Source organism: Triticum aestivum, chromosome 7A, assembly GCF_018294505.1.
Source record: "Triticum aestivum cultivar Chinese Spring chromosome 7A, IWGSC CS RefSeq v2.1, whole genome shotgun sequence".
NCBI lineage: Eukaryota > Viridiplantae > Streptophyta > Magnoliopsida > Poales > Poaceae > Triticum > Triticum aestivum.
The window spans coordinates 163,535,472-163,551,047 of NC_057812.1; the positions used below are offsets into that span (position 1 = coordinate 163,535,472).

The 15,576-nt window shown below is 51.7% G+C and overlaps 1 protein-coding gene across 1 annotated transcript; it reads left to right on the top strand.

Moving 5' to 3' along the window:
• Positions 1 to 1,121: 1,121 nt before the first annotated feature.
• LOC123150830 (endoglucanase 16) lies at positions 1,122 to 4,492 on the top strand. Its single transcript, XM_044570648.1, has 4 exons — positions 1,122 to 1,633; positions 1,786 to 1,998; positions 2,430 to 2,630; positions 3,255 to 4,492. The coding sequence occupies exons 1-4, from the start codon at positions 1,412 to 1,414 to the stop codon at positions 4,215 to 4,217; spliced, it is 1,599 nt and encodes a 532-aa protein (XP_044426583.1). The 5' UTR covers positions 1,122 to 1,411; the 3' UTR covers positions 4,218 to 4,492.
• Positions 4,493 to 15,576: the final 11,084 nt, after the last annotated feature.

Below are 15,576 nucleotides of genomic sequence, written 5' to 3' on the forward strand. Positions count from 1 at the left end.
TTGTTAAATTGATTTATGTGATACAGAGTCACGAACGCAAGAAAACACTTTAAAATGGGTCTAGCGACACAAAATCTCATGCGACATTTCTCCCTCAGAAAAAAGTTTCGTGTCACATAAACACCTATTAACACAATATTTTCTTGATCAAAATCTTAACTTAACGGAACAAAGTGTGCCCTGCTTAAAACTGTTTTCAAACGAAGGGAGTCTGTCTGGTCGACCTCGTAGGCTGATCCGCTCTGATCCGATCCAATCCGAAGGAGCAAAAGGAAGAACATAAGTGGTTTTGAATCGTCAGTCCAAGAGTCATCCCCATTCAAAAAAAAAAGGGTGGCAAACCCTCCTTCCCAAATTAGCCTAGCTGACGGCGGGATCCCTACGGCACTACAGTAGGAGTATTCTACAGAACGAGTGCCTGCCTAGATAGTAGGCATATACGACCTAGATTTCCCCCCAACACCATGCTCATGGCCAAGTTGCTGCACCTGCACCTGCACCAGCCGTTTGACGATAATTGCCACGGGAACAACGCATTCTTGTTCGTTCGGTCAATCACTCACTCATGAGCCAGTGCTAGACTGCTAGTCATTCGTATAGTTCTAGATCATTGATTTAAGGAATTAAATATGTGTTATATGTCATGAAAAGTATATCACTAGATTTCTATAATGATGTAGTTTCTAAATACATATTTTTTATCACATATAATATATATTTAGATAGTTAAATCGTCAACCTAAAATTACGCGAATGACTTATTTACCGAGACGGAGGTAGTAGTATCGTACCCTGGTTCCTCCTGCCTTCCTCTTCCACCAAATTTCACCAAATCCCGCGCAACCAGTCCATCCCTACGATATGGGCAGGGCAGCGGCTAGGCTATTCCCCTCCCCTCCCCCACATTATTTCCTCCTCTTTTTTTGAGAATTCCCCACATTATTTCGTCTCCCCCTTTGCTGGCCTCCTATATTCCCATGGCCACGATGATGGGCCCGCACCGCAAAGTCACCTAACCCAGCCGGGCCGGCCCCACCCATTCAACACGGTATGCTGCTGCTCTCGACGGAGCTCCGCGCACCACCTCTCCGTCCCTCCACTCCCCCTACATATACGCGAGTCCCCCGCAGAGTCGACAGCCCACCACACCCTGCTACCCTCCCCTCCCCCGTCTCCATTTCACCAGCTGCTCCGTCCAGCTTCGTCCAACGACCGCTGCAACCACCGGGCCGCGAAGCTCCACCTGTCCGCCGCGCGCGTGCATATATCGAAGGGCGGGCGATCGTCGGCCGCCGCGGGAGCTAGCGGAGCGAGTCCGTCGGTTGGTCCTTACGGTCGAAGGTTCCTCGAGGACCAGCGTATACTGCTGTTGGAGAGAGAGAGGGAGAGAGATACTGAGATAGCGAGGATAATGAGGAGCAGCAGCGGCGCCGCGGCGTGGGCTCTTGGCGTGGCCGTGGCCTTCTTCCTGGCGGCGGAGGCGGCCGGCGCGGCGCCCGTGCCGCACGACTACGAGCAGGCGCTGCGGAAGAGCCTGCTCTACTTCGAGGCGCAGCGGTCGGGGCGGCTGCCGCACGGCCAGCGCGTCGCCTGGCGCGACCACTCCGGCCTCACCGACGGCCTCGAGCAAGGAGTACGTCGCCGTCCCATTGTTTCGTCTCTCTCCTCTTCTTCTTCTTCTTTGCCGGCTGGCCGGCGGGGGATGCCCGATCATCACATATATCGTTCGGTCGATCAGCGCGCTGACTTTGGATGGATCTTGTCTGCCGTGTTTGGTTCCATTAGGTGGATTTGGTGGGCGGATACTACGATGCCGGCGACCACGTCAAGTTCGGGCTGCCCATGGCGTTCACGGTGACCATGCTGTCGTGGAGCCTGCTGGAGTACGGCGGCGACGTGGCGGCCGCCGGCGAGCTCGCGCACGCCCTCGAGTCCATCAAGTGGGGCACCGACTACTTCATCAAGGCGCACACCAAGCCCGACGAGCTCTGGGCCGAGGTAATTCATTTTACAATCTCTTCCCGATTTACCCCCATCCATCGTAATCACCGCCGTTCGCTGGCTAATCATCCAATCAACAACTTCGAACAAACATGCATGCACGCACCATTGGCCGTGGGCTGACAGATGGAGAAAACTAAAGCAAAGAACTCGCTTATTTTAACTTATTTTTTTGAAAAAAAGCTGGGGGGAGAGGAACATTTGTTAGGTGGGGGCTAGAGGACAAACCAGGCCATGGGTGCGGTTCAATCGAGGAACGCGCAAATCTCACACCTGCGTCTGCATGATTGTCTCCTCGCCTCACATGGATTAGCTAGCTAGGAGCTTGACGAATCACGCATATGCATGCCTGTCCGCCTGCCTGCTTCCATGGCTTCGACGAATGTGAGTGAAATGATTGACTGATCGTGCTTTGCTTTGCTTTGCAGGTTGGCGACGGCGACACCGACCACTACTGCTGGCAGCGGCCGGAGGACATGACCACGTCCCGCCAGGCCTACAAGGTCGACCGCGAGCGCCCCGGCTCCGACGTCGCCGGCGAGACCGCCGCCGCCCTGGCCGCCGCCTCCATGGCCTTCCGCGAGACCAACCCGCACTACGCCCACCTCCTCCTCCACCACGCCCAGCAGGTTCGTAACAATCACCATCACTAGTACTACTGTGCACGTAGTAACTAGGAATTAGACTAGTCCAGGGATTAGTAGTGGTAAATTCTTTGGCGTGTGTGGAATGTCTCGGGTACGTGTAGCGGAGCTGCCGGGCTGTAGATTCTGAGGACCGGCCAGGAAGCACGAGTCAAAGAGGCCAGAGGATTTTTCTCCCCTGGTTCACATTGGAACCGTGTTCTTCTCCTCGCTGCACGCGCCGCACGTGCCTACTTGTCAACATGACGTCATCACCAGTTCACTAGCAAAATCTTCATCTTATATACACAAACAACAAAAAAACTACCGCGTGAAGGTTCTGTCGGTCCAAGGAGGCCGACAGGTGGGCCCGCGAAAGAGCTCGGCATCATGCGGCACACTGTCAGCGCCGTACTACGTGGCCGCGTGATGCGACAGGCTACTTAACGTAACCACCACATTTCCGTTCACGTTGGCGCCTGCAGAAGCCCACGCGATCACAACGATGCGATGCAAATCATGATGATTATTATTGCGGCCGGCCGATAGATTAAGGGGAATATTAGTTGGTTGTTTAGCTTTTTTAATGGAGTAGTACTGACCCATTTCTCTTTTCTTCTGGTGGTACAGCTGTTCGAGTTCGCTGACAAGTACAGAGGCAAGTACGACAGCAGCATCGCCGAGGTGAAGAGCTACTACGCCTCCGTCAGCGGCTACCACGACGAGCTGCTCTGGGCGGCGCTCTGGCTGCACCGCGCCACGGGGAGGGCCAGCTACCTCGACTACGTGGTGGACAACGCGGACGAGTTCGGCGGCACCGGATGGGCCATCACCGAGTTCAGCTGGGACGTCAAGTACGCCGGCGTCCAGATCCTCGCCACCCGGCTGCTGCTGAGGGGGGAGCACGAGGAGCGCCACCGCGCCACGCTCGAGGGGTACCGCGCCAAGGCGGAGCACTACGTGTGCGCGTGCATGGGCAGGAACGCCGCCGCCGAGGACAACGTCGAGCGCAGCCCCGGCGGGATGCTCTACGTGCGCCAGTGGAACAACATGCAGTACGTCACCAGCGCCGCGTACCTCCTCTCCGTCTACTCGGGCTACCTCACCGAGGCCGGCGCCGGCGAGGGCGCGGCCGTGACGTGCGCGGGCGGCGAGGCATCGGCCGACGCCGGCGAGGTGTTCGCGCACGCCAGGGCGCAGGTGGACTACGTGCTGGGGAGCAACCCGCGCGGGATCAGCTACCTGGTGGGGTACGGCGCCAAGTTCCCGGCGAGGGTGCACCACCGCGCGGCGTCCATCGTGCCGTACAAGGACCGGAAGGAGTTCATCGGGTGCGCGCAGGGGTTCGACGACTGGTTCGGCCGCAAGAGCGCCAACCCCAACGTCGTCGTCGGCGCCATCGTCGGCGGGCCCGACCGCCACGACAGGTTCAGGGACGACAGGGTCAACTACATGCAGACGGAGGCGTGCACCTACAACACCGCCCCCATGGTCGGCATGTTCGCCATGCTCAACAGGGTGGCGCGGGAGCAGGGCCCCTCGCCGGCGGCGCGACGGCCGGAGAGCAGTAGAAGCACTGCGGCGGCGGAGTGAAGTGTAAATTATACTATACCGTAGGCAGTAGTAATACGCGCAGGGGGAACTGTACAATTTTGCCCCTCCTATTCTTTTGTTCATTCTTTTCTGGTAGAAGATGCGAAGGCTCTTCTTCGCTGGGATTATTTGTATGCGGGGGAAAAATTGGTGGACGCGTTTGACAAGCAAATGCGAATTCCCTCCCCGTAAATATAAGAGGGGGAAATATATATATATATATATATATATATATATATATATGTGAAATTAGTTTATTGGCCGGATTTCGAATATATGAAAATGTTTTTCAAATCCAATGAATGATTGCTGATATTCTGGGGAAAAGAACATCGCCGTCTTTCTAATCATGCATCACAGCGAGCTCGTGCAATGATTAAGCATCTGGTAAGGAACATTAAACAAATTCAACGCGGCAAGAAAAGCATGCAAGCTAATGTTTTGTGGAGTAGAGTACGACGCTGCGAGATTGAAAAAGATCTTCAGAGAGCCTAGCTTTTACATGGTGACAGCCCCGTTCCTCTCTTTATTAATTCCATTCAATCGTTACCCTAAAAAAAATCCATTCAATTGTTTGCTTTTTCAGTTTAGAATAAACAGGCGTTTGCTTTTCAAAGGGAAACTCGTCGTGCACAACATGCATTGTCAATATACATGTACTTTTTTTAATAAATATATGTAAATACTTACAGGGAAAAAAAGTTTAGGGCAGCACTTGGCACCGGTCAACCGGCGCCAGATCCAGGCCTGTCACCTCTGAGCCGTCAGATGTGAGTCCTGCGCCCTGTGGGCTGTCAAAGCAAAAGGCGACATCAGGTGTAGCAAAACCATCGTCGCCGCCGTCACCGGTTGTAGCTCGTAGTGTGTGCTGGCCTTGCAAACCGCCCCGCCGGTTGCAGGCTGCAGCAATTACCGTCGCTAGTCACAACAAAGGCCATGATGTTTGAAACAAAAAATGTCATCGCCGGTGATAGGATCCCACCCTACGGTCACAAAATTGTCATTGCCGGCCATAGCATGCACCAACGATAGTTGCAGCAAAAAAAGTCGCTGTCGGTTGTAGCTTGTTGTGCATGTCTTCCCAGCATCCCTCTCTACCGGTCGCAGCAATTGTCGTCACTGGTCGCAACCAAGCAGACGACGGTTGCCGCAAAAAACGTCATCGCGGTGGTAGCTTCGCGTGCATGTCGTCCCAGCATCCCGACCTAACGGTATCAACAATTGTCGTCGCCGGTCATAGCAAGTGCCAATGACGGCTGCAACAAGAAAGTCATCGCCGGTTGTAGCTCGCCATGTGTTATCAATCATCCTGCCCTACCAGTCACAACAACTGCCGCCGACAGTTGCAGCAAAAATCAGTCGTCGCCTGTTGTAGCTCGACGTGACGCCTGCTGGTTGCCACACTGACGCATGCCGGTTCTAGTATTTGTCGCGCTAGGGTTCCAAATATTGCCGCCGAGCACAACTCCATGGAGCACCAGTTGTAGCACCACAGTTCGCCTCTCGCGTGGGCAAGGCCATGAATCGATGATGACGCGGCGACGGATGAAGCCTCGCAACTCTTGGAAAGAGATAGGACGAGGATATTGGTGTGCTCTGCAAGCGAGAAGGCCGACACCCCCGCGCGTGCGCAGGAGCTCTGCAGAGGAGGGATATTCGGGGGGGGGGGGGGGGCTGTGATTTTGTTGGGTTGTGCGCGGTGGGATGGAGAGAAAAAAACAAAGGAGAATGAGAACGACACTGAATGATGATAAGGTAGAAAGGCTTCTCGCGCCAGAGCAAATCGCTCCGCGATTGAAAGTCTCGCATGAGCCCTGTTGAAATATGAGATGGGCCTAGAGCCCATATGACAATTTCAGATTTGATCTCTAAGGGCCCATGTAGGTGGCATGACAAGGTGGTGGGAAGTTTAGTCCCACCCCGGAAGTGGAAGGAGAGTTGGAGTGGTTTATAAGGTATCCTCTCCCTCATGCTATTGGAGCTTGAGAAGAGATGAGGTCCTCGCGCACTCCTCCTCCTCCGCTCGCCACGCCGCGCCGCGGGATTGAGCCGAGCCGAGCTCACTCCTATGCGCTTCTTTTTGCCGGTCAGGAACGGAGAGTCTTTGACAGGTAGGGCCACGATCTGAGACGTCGGATCGTGGGCTACCGACTTGGACGTGGGTTCAGCCTACGTCTCTCCACGCGTGGCCGCACATATATATGTGGGACGCTGCCAACCCTAGCCGCCACGAAACAGAACGCATCTCCGCCTCCACGCCCACGCCGTTCCTCTGCTGCTGCTGCTGTCGTCGGCGACTCCGTCCCGTTCACCGCGTACCACGGTTGACGGGAGAGCATGCCTCCGAAACCCCGCTTCTCCGGATCCTGTACGGGAGAGGGGCGATTAGGTTTTTGGGTAGCGATTACGCGACTGCTCGCTTCTGTTCATCTACGTCCGCATCACCTTCGTCATCACCATGTCGACCGACGCCGACCGTGCCGCCGCTGAGAAGGCCGAGGCCGACAAGAAGGCCGCCGAGGATGCCGCGGCTGCTGCCACTGCCACCACCGCCGCGTGGTCGATTGGAAGGTATACATCGTTTATCCTTCTCGTGTTTCTTTCTGTTGTAGTAGTACTAGCGATATGCATAGATGTTTCTACTATATGCATAGTACATGCTCTGTTAGATCGTAATCAGTGTGTTATCAATGTTGTCCATGTCATGCTCATGATTTATTCATGGATTAATTTAATCAAAAAACTGCCTATTTTCTTATCACTCCAAAAACCTAATATGTGTAGGAGTTTTTCGAATTCTGGTTTTGCTGCTGCACTGAAACCGTCCCCGTTTACGGGGACGTACTTTAAGCGTTGGCAGACTAAAACCACCTTATGGCTCACGGCCATGAACGTGTTCTGGGTCGCCGGTGTGACTCCCACAGGAACGATCGCTCCTGAACAGGAGAAGGCGTTCAAGGAGGCCACTGTCGTGTTCCTCGGGGCAGTTCTGAGCGTGATTGGAGATAAGCTGGTTGACGCATATTTGCATGTGCGGTCTGCCAAGGACTTGTGGGAGGCGCTCGAATCTAAGTTCGGGGCTGCCGATGCAGGGAGCGAGATGTATATTATAGAGCAGTTCCACGATTACAAGATGGTTGAAAACCGTCCTGTATTGGAGCAGGCTCATGAGATAATATGCATTGTTAAGGAGGTTGAGCTTCTTAAGTGTGAGTTACCGGGCAAGTTTGTCGCGGGCTGCATAATCGCTAAGCTTCCCAATTCCTGGAGGAACTTTGCCACCACTCTGAAACATCAGAGGCGTGAATTCTCTGTGGAGGATGTCATAGGCCATCTGAGTGTTGAGCAGAATTTAAGGGCAAAGGACTCGCATGGAAAAGGGGTAGAAGGAACTTCTGTGGCCAATATGGTGCATCAGAAGAACTCCAATTCCCACAAGTCCAAGGGAAAGAACGGTGTCCAACAGAGTGCTGACTTTAAGAAGAAGAGTAAGAAGACCTTCAAGAAGAATAAGAAGGATGAGGGCTGCTTTACTGGTGGTTCACTTGAACATTGGGCCAACAAGTGCCCAAACAAGTATAAGAAGCAAGGGCAGGACTTCAAGTCTGTCAATATGATTGTGAGCAACAATGAGAGCGGTGCATCTGGGTACGGTAATTTATTTGCTGTATTTTCAGTTTGGCCGTCCACCAATTGGTGGGTCGACACAGGTGCAGGTGTTCATGTGTGTGCTGACATTCCATTGTTTTCTTCTTACCAGGCCACAGGTCATGGGTTCGTACTGATGGGGAATGGCACGAGTGCTTCTGTTCTTGGTGTTGGCACGGTCGATCTAAAGTTTACTTCGGGAAGGATCGTGCAGCTGAAGAACGTGCAGCATGTCCCCGCCATCAAGAAGAACCTCGTTAGTGGCTCCCTTCTATGTAGAGAAAGGTTTAATTTGGTATTCGAGTCTAATAAATTACTTGTTACGAAATATGGACTATTTGTTGGAAAGGGTTATTAATGAGGAGGCATGTTCCGCCTTTCTCTTGCAGATCTATGTAATAAAGTCGTGAACAATATTCATTTGAGTGTTAATGAATCTGAAGTCTGGCATTCATGTCTTTGTCACATTAGTTTCGGTGTTATGACGTGGCTAGCAAAATCGAATTTAATCCCGAGTTTCACTTTAGCAACCTTTCAAGCCTCACAAGGCAGCAGAGGAGAGACACATGGCGCCACTGGAACTCATACATTCTGATCTTTGTGAGATGAATGGTGTGTTGACTAAAGGTGGAAAGAAATATTTTATGACTTTGATAGATGATTCCACTAGATATTTCTATGTATCTGTTAAATACTAAAGATGAGGCTCTACACTACTTCAAAATCTATAAGGCAGAAGTTGAGAATCAACTTGAAAAGAAAATTAGACGAGTCCGGTCAGATCGTGATGGAGAGTACTTCTCGAAAGAGTTTGATGCCTTTTGTGCGGAACACAACATTATTCACGAGAGGACGCCTCCCTACTCACCCCAGTCAAACGGGGTTGCCGAGCGAAAAAACCGTACTCTAACTGATTTGGTTAACGCCATGTTAGATACGTCGGGTTTATCCAAAGCATGGTGGGGGAGGCTATAATGACATCCTGGCATGTCCTGAATAAAGTTCCGACAAAGGATAATGAGATCACTCCTTACGAGAAGTGGACCAAGAGAAGGACAACACTCTCGTACTTACGTACCTGGGGATGCTTGGCGAAAGTTAATGTGCCGATCCCCAAAAAGCATAAGCTTGGACCAAAGACTGTGGACTGTGTTAATTTGGGCTACACTATGAATAGTGTTGGCTATAGATTTCTAGTAGTGAAATCTGAGGTACCTGACATGAAGGTCAGTACAATTATGGAGTCTAAAGATGCTACATTCTTTGAGGACATTTTCCTCATGAGAGATGTACAAAGCACTTCTAGACAGGAATCTGAGGAGACTCCTGAACCTGCCATTCCGATGGAATATTATAACCAAACACATGATGAAAATCCTGAGGAGGATAATGAGGAATCCCTTGGTAGGGGCAAGAGACAAAGGACTGTAAAGACCTTTGGTGATGATTTCTTCATATACCTCGTGGAGGATAATCCCACTTCTATTTCAGAAGCGTATGCATCTCCAGAAGCTGACTATTGAAAGGATGCGGTTCGTAGCGAGATGGATTCCATCATGGCTAATGGGACTTGGGAGCTTACTGAACGTCCTTATGGTTGCAAACCATTGGGATGCAAGTGGGTGTTCAAGAAGAAGCTTAGGCCCGACGGTACGATAGAAAAGTACAAGGCTAGGCTTGTGGCCAAGGGCTACGCCCAGAAAGAAGAAGAAGATTTCTTCGACACCCATTCACCAGTGGCCAGACTGACCACCATTCGAGTATTACTCTCGTTGGCGGTCTCACATGGTCTTCTCATTCATTAGATGGATGTTAAGACGGCTTTCCTGAATGGAGAGCTAAAGGAGGAAATCTATATGCAACAGCCTGATGGCTTTGTGATGGATGGTCAGAAAGGAAAGGTGTGTAAGTTGGTGAAATCTTTGTATGGCCTGAGACAAGCGCCTAAGCAATGGCATGACAAGTTTAATGAAACGTTGACATCTGTTGGCTTTGTTGTTAATGAGGCCGACAAATGTGTATACTATCGCTATGGTGGGGGCGAAGGAGTTATACTGTGTTTGTATGTTGATGACATACTGATATTTGGGACTAATCTCAAGTTGATCGAGGAAGTTAAGTCTTTCCTATCTCAGAACTTTGAGATGAAGGACCTTGGAGTGGCTGATGTTATCTTGAACATCAAGCTATTGAGAGATGATGAAGGTGGGATTACACTTCTGCAATCCCATTATGTTGAGAAGGTGTTGAGTCGTTTTGGATATCCGGACTGCAAACCATCTCAAACACCATATGATCCTAGTGTGCTGATTCGAAAGTCTAAAGGCATAGCTATAGATTAATTGAGATACTCTCAGATTGTTGGTTCACTCCAGTATCTAGCGAGCGCTACGAGGCCTGACATCGCATTTGCTATTAGCAAACGGAGCCGGTTTGTTTCCAAACCGGGTGATGTACATTGGCGTGTTCTTGAGAGAGTTATGTGCTATCTGAAAGGTACTATGAACTATGGACTTCACTATACCGGATACCCGTCGGTATTTGAAGGGTATAGTGATGCGAATTGGATCTCTGATGCTGATGAGATGAAGGCCACAACTGGGTATATGTTTACTCTTGGAGGTGGTGCTGTTTCCTGGAAGTCTTGCAAGCAAACGATCCTAACAAGATCGACAATGGAAGCAGAATTAACAACATTAGACACATCGGGTGGCGAAGCAGAATGGCTTCGAGATCTGTTGATGGACTTGCCAGTGGTTGAGAAGCCGGTTCCGGCCGTACTTGAACTGTGACAATCAAACAGTTATTGTCAAGGTGAAGAGTTCAAAGGACAACATGAAGTCCAACAAACACATAAGAATGAGATTGAAAGCTGACAGAAAATTGAGGAACTCCGGAGTGATAGCATTGGATTATATTCAAACGGCTAAGAATCTGGCAGATCCCTTTACTAAAGGGCTATCACGTGTTGTGATAGATAGCGCATCAAGGGAGATGGGTATGAGACCCACATGAGTTGCCTTGGTAGTAACCCAACCTATGTGATCGGAGATCCCGTGAAGTAGGACCTGGAAAAACAAGCCAGTGATGAACTGAGGAGAGTAACTTTAATTACCCACTCCGTTGGAGATGCAATACCCTCGGAAACTATATGGAAGGATGACTACTGTCTTAATGTGCTCCAAGGCTTATATGCATAAGCAAGATGCCATCCTACAGAGCGATCTTTGGAGGAACACACCTATATGAGCCCGACTGCTAGTCACAGTCTATGAGATTGGGGTGATCTCTAGCAAGCTCATGAACAGGCCAGGAGTGTGACTAATATGCTCCACCCGAGGGGTCGGCCTTCGGCAGCCTCGTATCAGTGAGATTTGTTGTGAAACTTCTTGACGCCAAACTGATAATTTAAGGCATAGTCCATTGTTCAGTTGTGAAGGAGTGCAACTACTTGGTCTAGGTGGAGCTCAACCTTAATCGGTCTTCACTGAGATGGTGGTATATCAAAACAGTGTTTGGAACAAAGGACAAAGTGGGCCCCTGAGATCTGATGGGGGATTGTTGAAATATGAGATGGGCCTAGAGCCCATATGACAATTTCATATTTGATCTCTAAGAGGCCATGTAGGTGGCATGACAAGGTGGTGGGAAGTTTAGTCCCACCCCGGAAGTGGAAGGAGGGTTGGAGTGGTTTATAACGGATCCTCTCCCTCATGCTATTGGAGCTTGAGAAGAGATGAGGCCCTCGCGCACTCTTCCTCCTCCGCTCGCCTTGTCACGACGCGCCGCGGGTTGCGGGATTGAGCCGAGCCGAGCCGAGATCACTCCTATGCGCTTCTTTTTGCCGGTCAGGAATGGAGAGTCTTTAACATGTAGGGCCACGATCTGAGACGTCGCATCGTGGGCTACCGACTTGGACGTGGGTTCAGCCCACGTCTCTCCACGCGCGGCCGCACATATATATGTGGGACGCTGCCAACCCTAGCCGCCACGAAACCGAACGCATCTCCGCCTCCACGCCCATGTCGTACCTCTGCTGCTGCTGCTGCCGCCGGCGACTCCGTCCCATTCACCGCGTACACGGTTGACGGGAGAGCAGGCCTCCGAAACCCCGCTTCTCCGGATCCTGTACGGGAGAGGGGCGATTAGGTTTTTGGGTAGCGATTACGCGACTACTCGCTTCTGTTCATCTACGTCCGCATCACCTTCGTCATCACCATGTCGACCGACGCCGACTTTGCTGCCGCTGAGAAGGCCGAGGCCGACAAGAAGGCCGCCGAGGATGCCGCGGCTGCTGCCACCGCCACCACCGCCGCGTGGCCGATTGGAGGGTATACATCGTTTATCCTTGTCGTGTTTCTTTCTGTTGTAGCAGTACTAGCGATATGCGTAGATGTTTCTACTATATGCGTAGTACATGCGCTGTTAGATCGTAATTAGTGTGTTATCAATGTTGTCCATGTCATGCTCATAATTATTCATGGATTAATTTAATCAAAAAACTGCCTATTTTCTTATCAAGCCCGGCGTGAACCGAGATCAGTTGGCCCGCGGGGAACATTTACCAAAAGTTTAACCTCGCACCCTAAATTAGAGATCTCCTTAAAAGTATTTGCCAAAAGTTTATTGCCTTTTCAAATCCAAACTATTCCCTCCATTTTATATCCTGTGCCGCGCAACCGCTTCGTTAGCGCGCCGAGGCGAAGGTGCGTAGCCACTTCATGTCTGACGCAAATATGGCGCGATGTTCCCCCATGCAAGGCAACGGGCGCGGCAGGCTACGACAGCCATCACAACGGACGTCGGCGAGGCGGAGTCGCACTATCCGATGCCGCAACGAGTGACTGGCACCCCTTGGCATCGTAACCGCTTCGTTTTTTTAGAAAAGGAGGATGACCCCCGGCCTCTGCATCTGGGAGATGCATGCGGCCACTTTATTGATTATTCTCGTTGACATTACAAAGTATTACAACAATATGCCTGAATCCGCCATCCTGGCAACATATGCCACTACTCCTATCCATATGATGAAGGGATGCTAGCTGGGCCAAATACCCAGACCACTCACCTAAACCTACCATCAAAAGCAGGAAGCCCTAGCCGAGCCACATACCGGGTCTGGGGCACAAACCGGTCTAACGCACTCACATGTGTCGTCGCCGCCATCTTCCACAGGTCCGTCTCCAGAGCAGATATTGAGACTTCTACCTTGTTAGGCCACTCTGCCATCGACACCACCATGATGCCAGACAGCCACCTCCTCCTGCGCGAGTTCATCTACACGCGTCGGGCGCCGAGTCTTCGCTGCGCCACGCTGCCGAGATCCGCCGTCTTCGATGCGGAGAAGGAAACACCGCTCCACCTCTGGGCGCATCGCCGGCCACCTGCCGCGATGTTGTGCAAGTCCAGCTCTGGGAAAGCACGCAAGGAATCACGATCTTCAAGACGACGCCCTCAGGAGGGAAAGCAATGTCATGCCATCGTCTGGTCCTACACCGCAGGTCCTGAGCTTTCACCTGAAGAAAGTGACCCGAGAGCGGAGGAGTTCGGAGAACTCCACAACGGCCCCCAGGAGGAGAGCGACATCCGCAGACACCGCGCCGTCGGCTTTCGCCCGGAGCAACCCTACCTCCGCACCCTCACGCTGCCGGACGAGGATGGGGGAACCCCAGTGCCGCCATCATGCGAACCCACTGGCCCAAGCACCTCATGCGCGGCGGCGGCGCCATCACCACGCACGACCACCAACCTCACCGCCGGCCGAAGCCAACGGGCTAGATCGACCGAGCCCGCCATGGCCAGATCTGAAACCTCGGGACGCCGAGCAGCCGCCACGCCTGCTGGAGACGCCGAGAACGAGACTCCCACAACCACGGGCTCACGCCGGCGACCTAGGCCGCCGAGCGAGCGGAGATCCCCGCCGCCACCGTCCTCTGGCGCGGGCTTCGCCCGGCGGACTCATCCGGCGGCGGCGGGAGGGGGAGCGTGATGTAGAGGGGGGCGGCGGCGGCGTTCCTAGGGTTCCCCCGAGCCGCCCTGGGGACGACGCGGGGGTCGGGCTTCCAGTTGCTCTTGTGGAGCTCTCTTTCAGATATGCCATCGTAACCGCTTCGTGGTGGATGTGTCGGCCTCCGACCATGACTTGTCCATCGTTGATCTCCCGTCCATCGACGATGTGTAGACTCTGGGCTCTAACGATGAAGAGTATGGCATGGGAGACGTCGGTACCTTGAGACCAGTGACCCGGTGCGTGTCCCATGTCCTATTCTACCTCGCCGGCGATCGCACCTCCACTCCGAGGGGAACAACCGGCTGTCGGACATGGACACGTCCAGAACAATAAGGACAATTGCTGGCAAAAATTTGGAGTAGTTTTACATTGCATGTAATCTTATGGATTTGATGATTTTCACTTGTGAAAATGAATTTTTGTGTGCTGGTCATTGTCCGTCCACGGACGCGCAGACGCATCCATGGGTATTTGGGTGTCGGATTTCGCTGCTTGTGGTTGTAGATGCTCTAACTCAATTAAATGACACGGTTACTCCTAGAAAAGGGGTATTTCCAAGTACGACCAGCTAAACGGTGTGCAAGTAAAAAGGTAGTAGCCATTAAAATTTCCTTGCATCGTCATGGTCTACGTATAATTTGATCACCTGGATTTTTACTACATTAGCTCAACATTCTTCTAATTAATGAGATTAGGCGAACATTTTGTTCCCGTTACAGGCAAAGGAACGCCCCGACCCGTTGGAATCAAACGGGATCATCGTCCACGATTCTGGGCTGCACATAATAAGTTCATTTAAGTCAAGATCATCATCATAGAACCAAAACGCACCGTTTTCACAGTCCCGCGTGAAATTGCGGTGCATGCACACGCTCTCCACGGGCGGGCGTGCCGCGCATGCACGGGAACGCGCGTGCCGCCGGGCGTTCGTTGTCCCTTCCCCGCGTTGCCCGTGCGCGCGCATGGCGAAAGCATTTTAAAACAACATCAAGCATCTTCACTCATCGAGCCCAGCCAGCCCCACATGCGGACAGGGATCAGGTGACATGCACTGTGTGCCTTGCGGCCCGAATTCTAATTTAAACATTGCGAAAAATTCTGAAAAAATCATGCATGTTCACAGCATATATTAAGATAATCCCTAAAAATTTCAAATCAAAATTCGAAACATACATCGAGAAACAAAAAAGAGAAACTTAGATGTGAATAATATACAGAGAACCATTCACAACTATTCATGACAGATTTCTCTTTTTTGCTTCTCGATGTATGTTTCGATTTTTGATCTGGAATTTTTAGAGGTTATCTTAATATGTGTTGTGAACATGCATGATTTTTTTTCAGATTTTTTCATAATGTTTAAATTTGAATTCGGACCGCAAGGCACACGATGACATTCAAAGATGCATGTCACCTGGTCTTTGTCCCCCACATGCATGCATGGTTGCTTGACCGACGTATCGATGGGCCGGCGCCCGGATGGGGACGGCGCTCCGGCCGCGACGACTCCGACGCCTCTTCCTCGATCGACCGTGTAGATATCGTTCCCGGCGTTGTTTGGTTTTGTATAGTCGTAACAGTATGATATGCAGTTTGGTAGTAGTTGCCGTAGATGGGTAGGGACGCGTACCAAACCTGCCGCATGACATGAACCTTCCTTTTCTCAAGCGCACTTCCCTCCTCATGCTGCTGTTCGGTCGC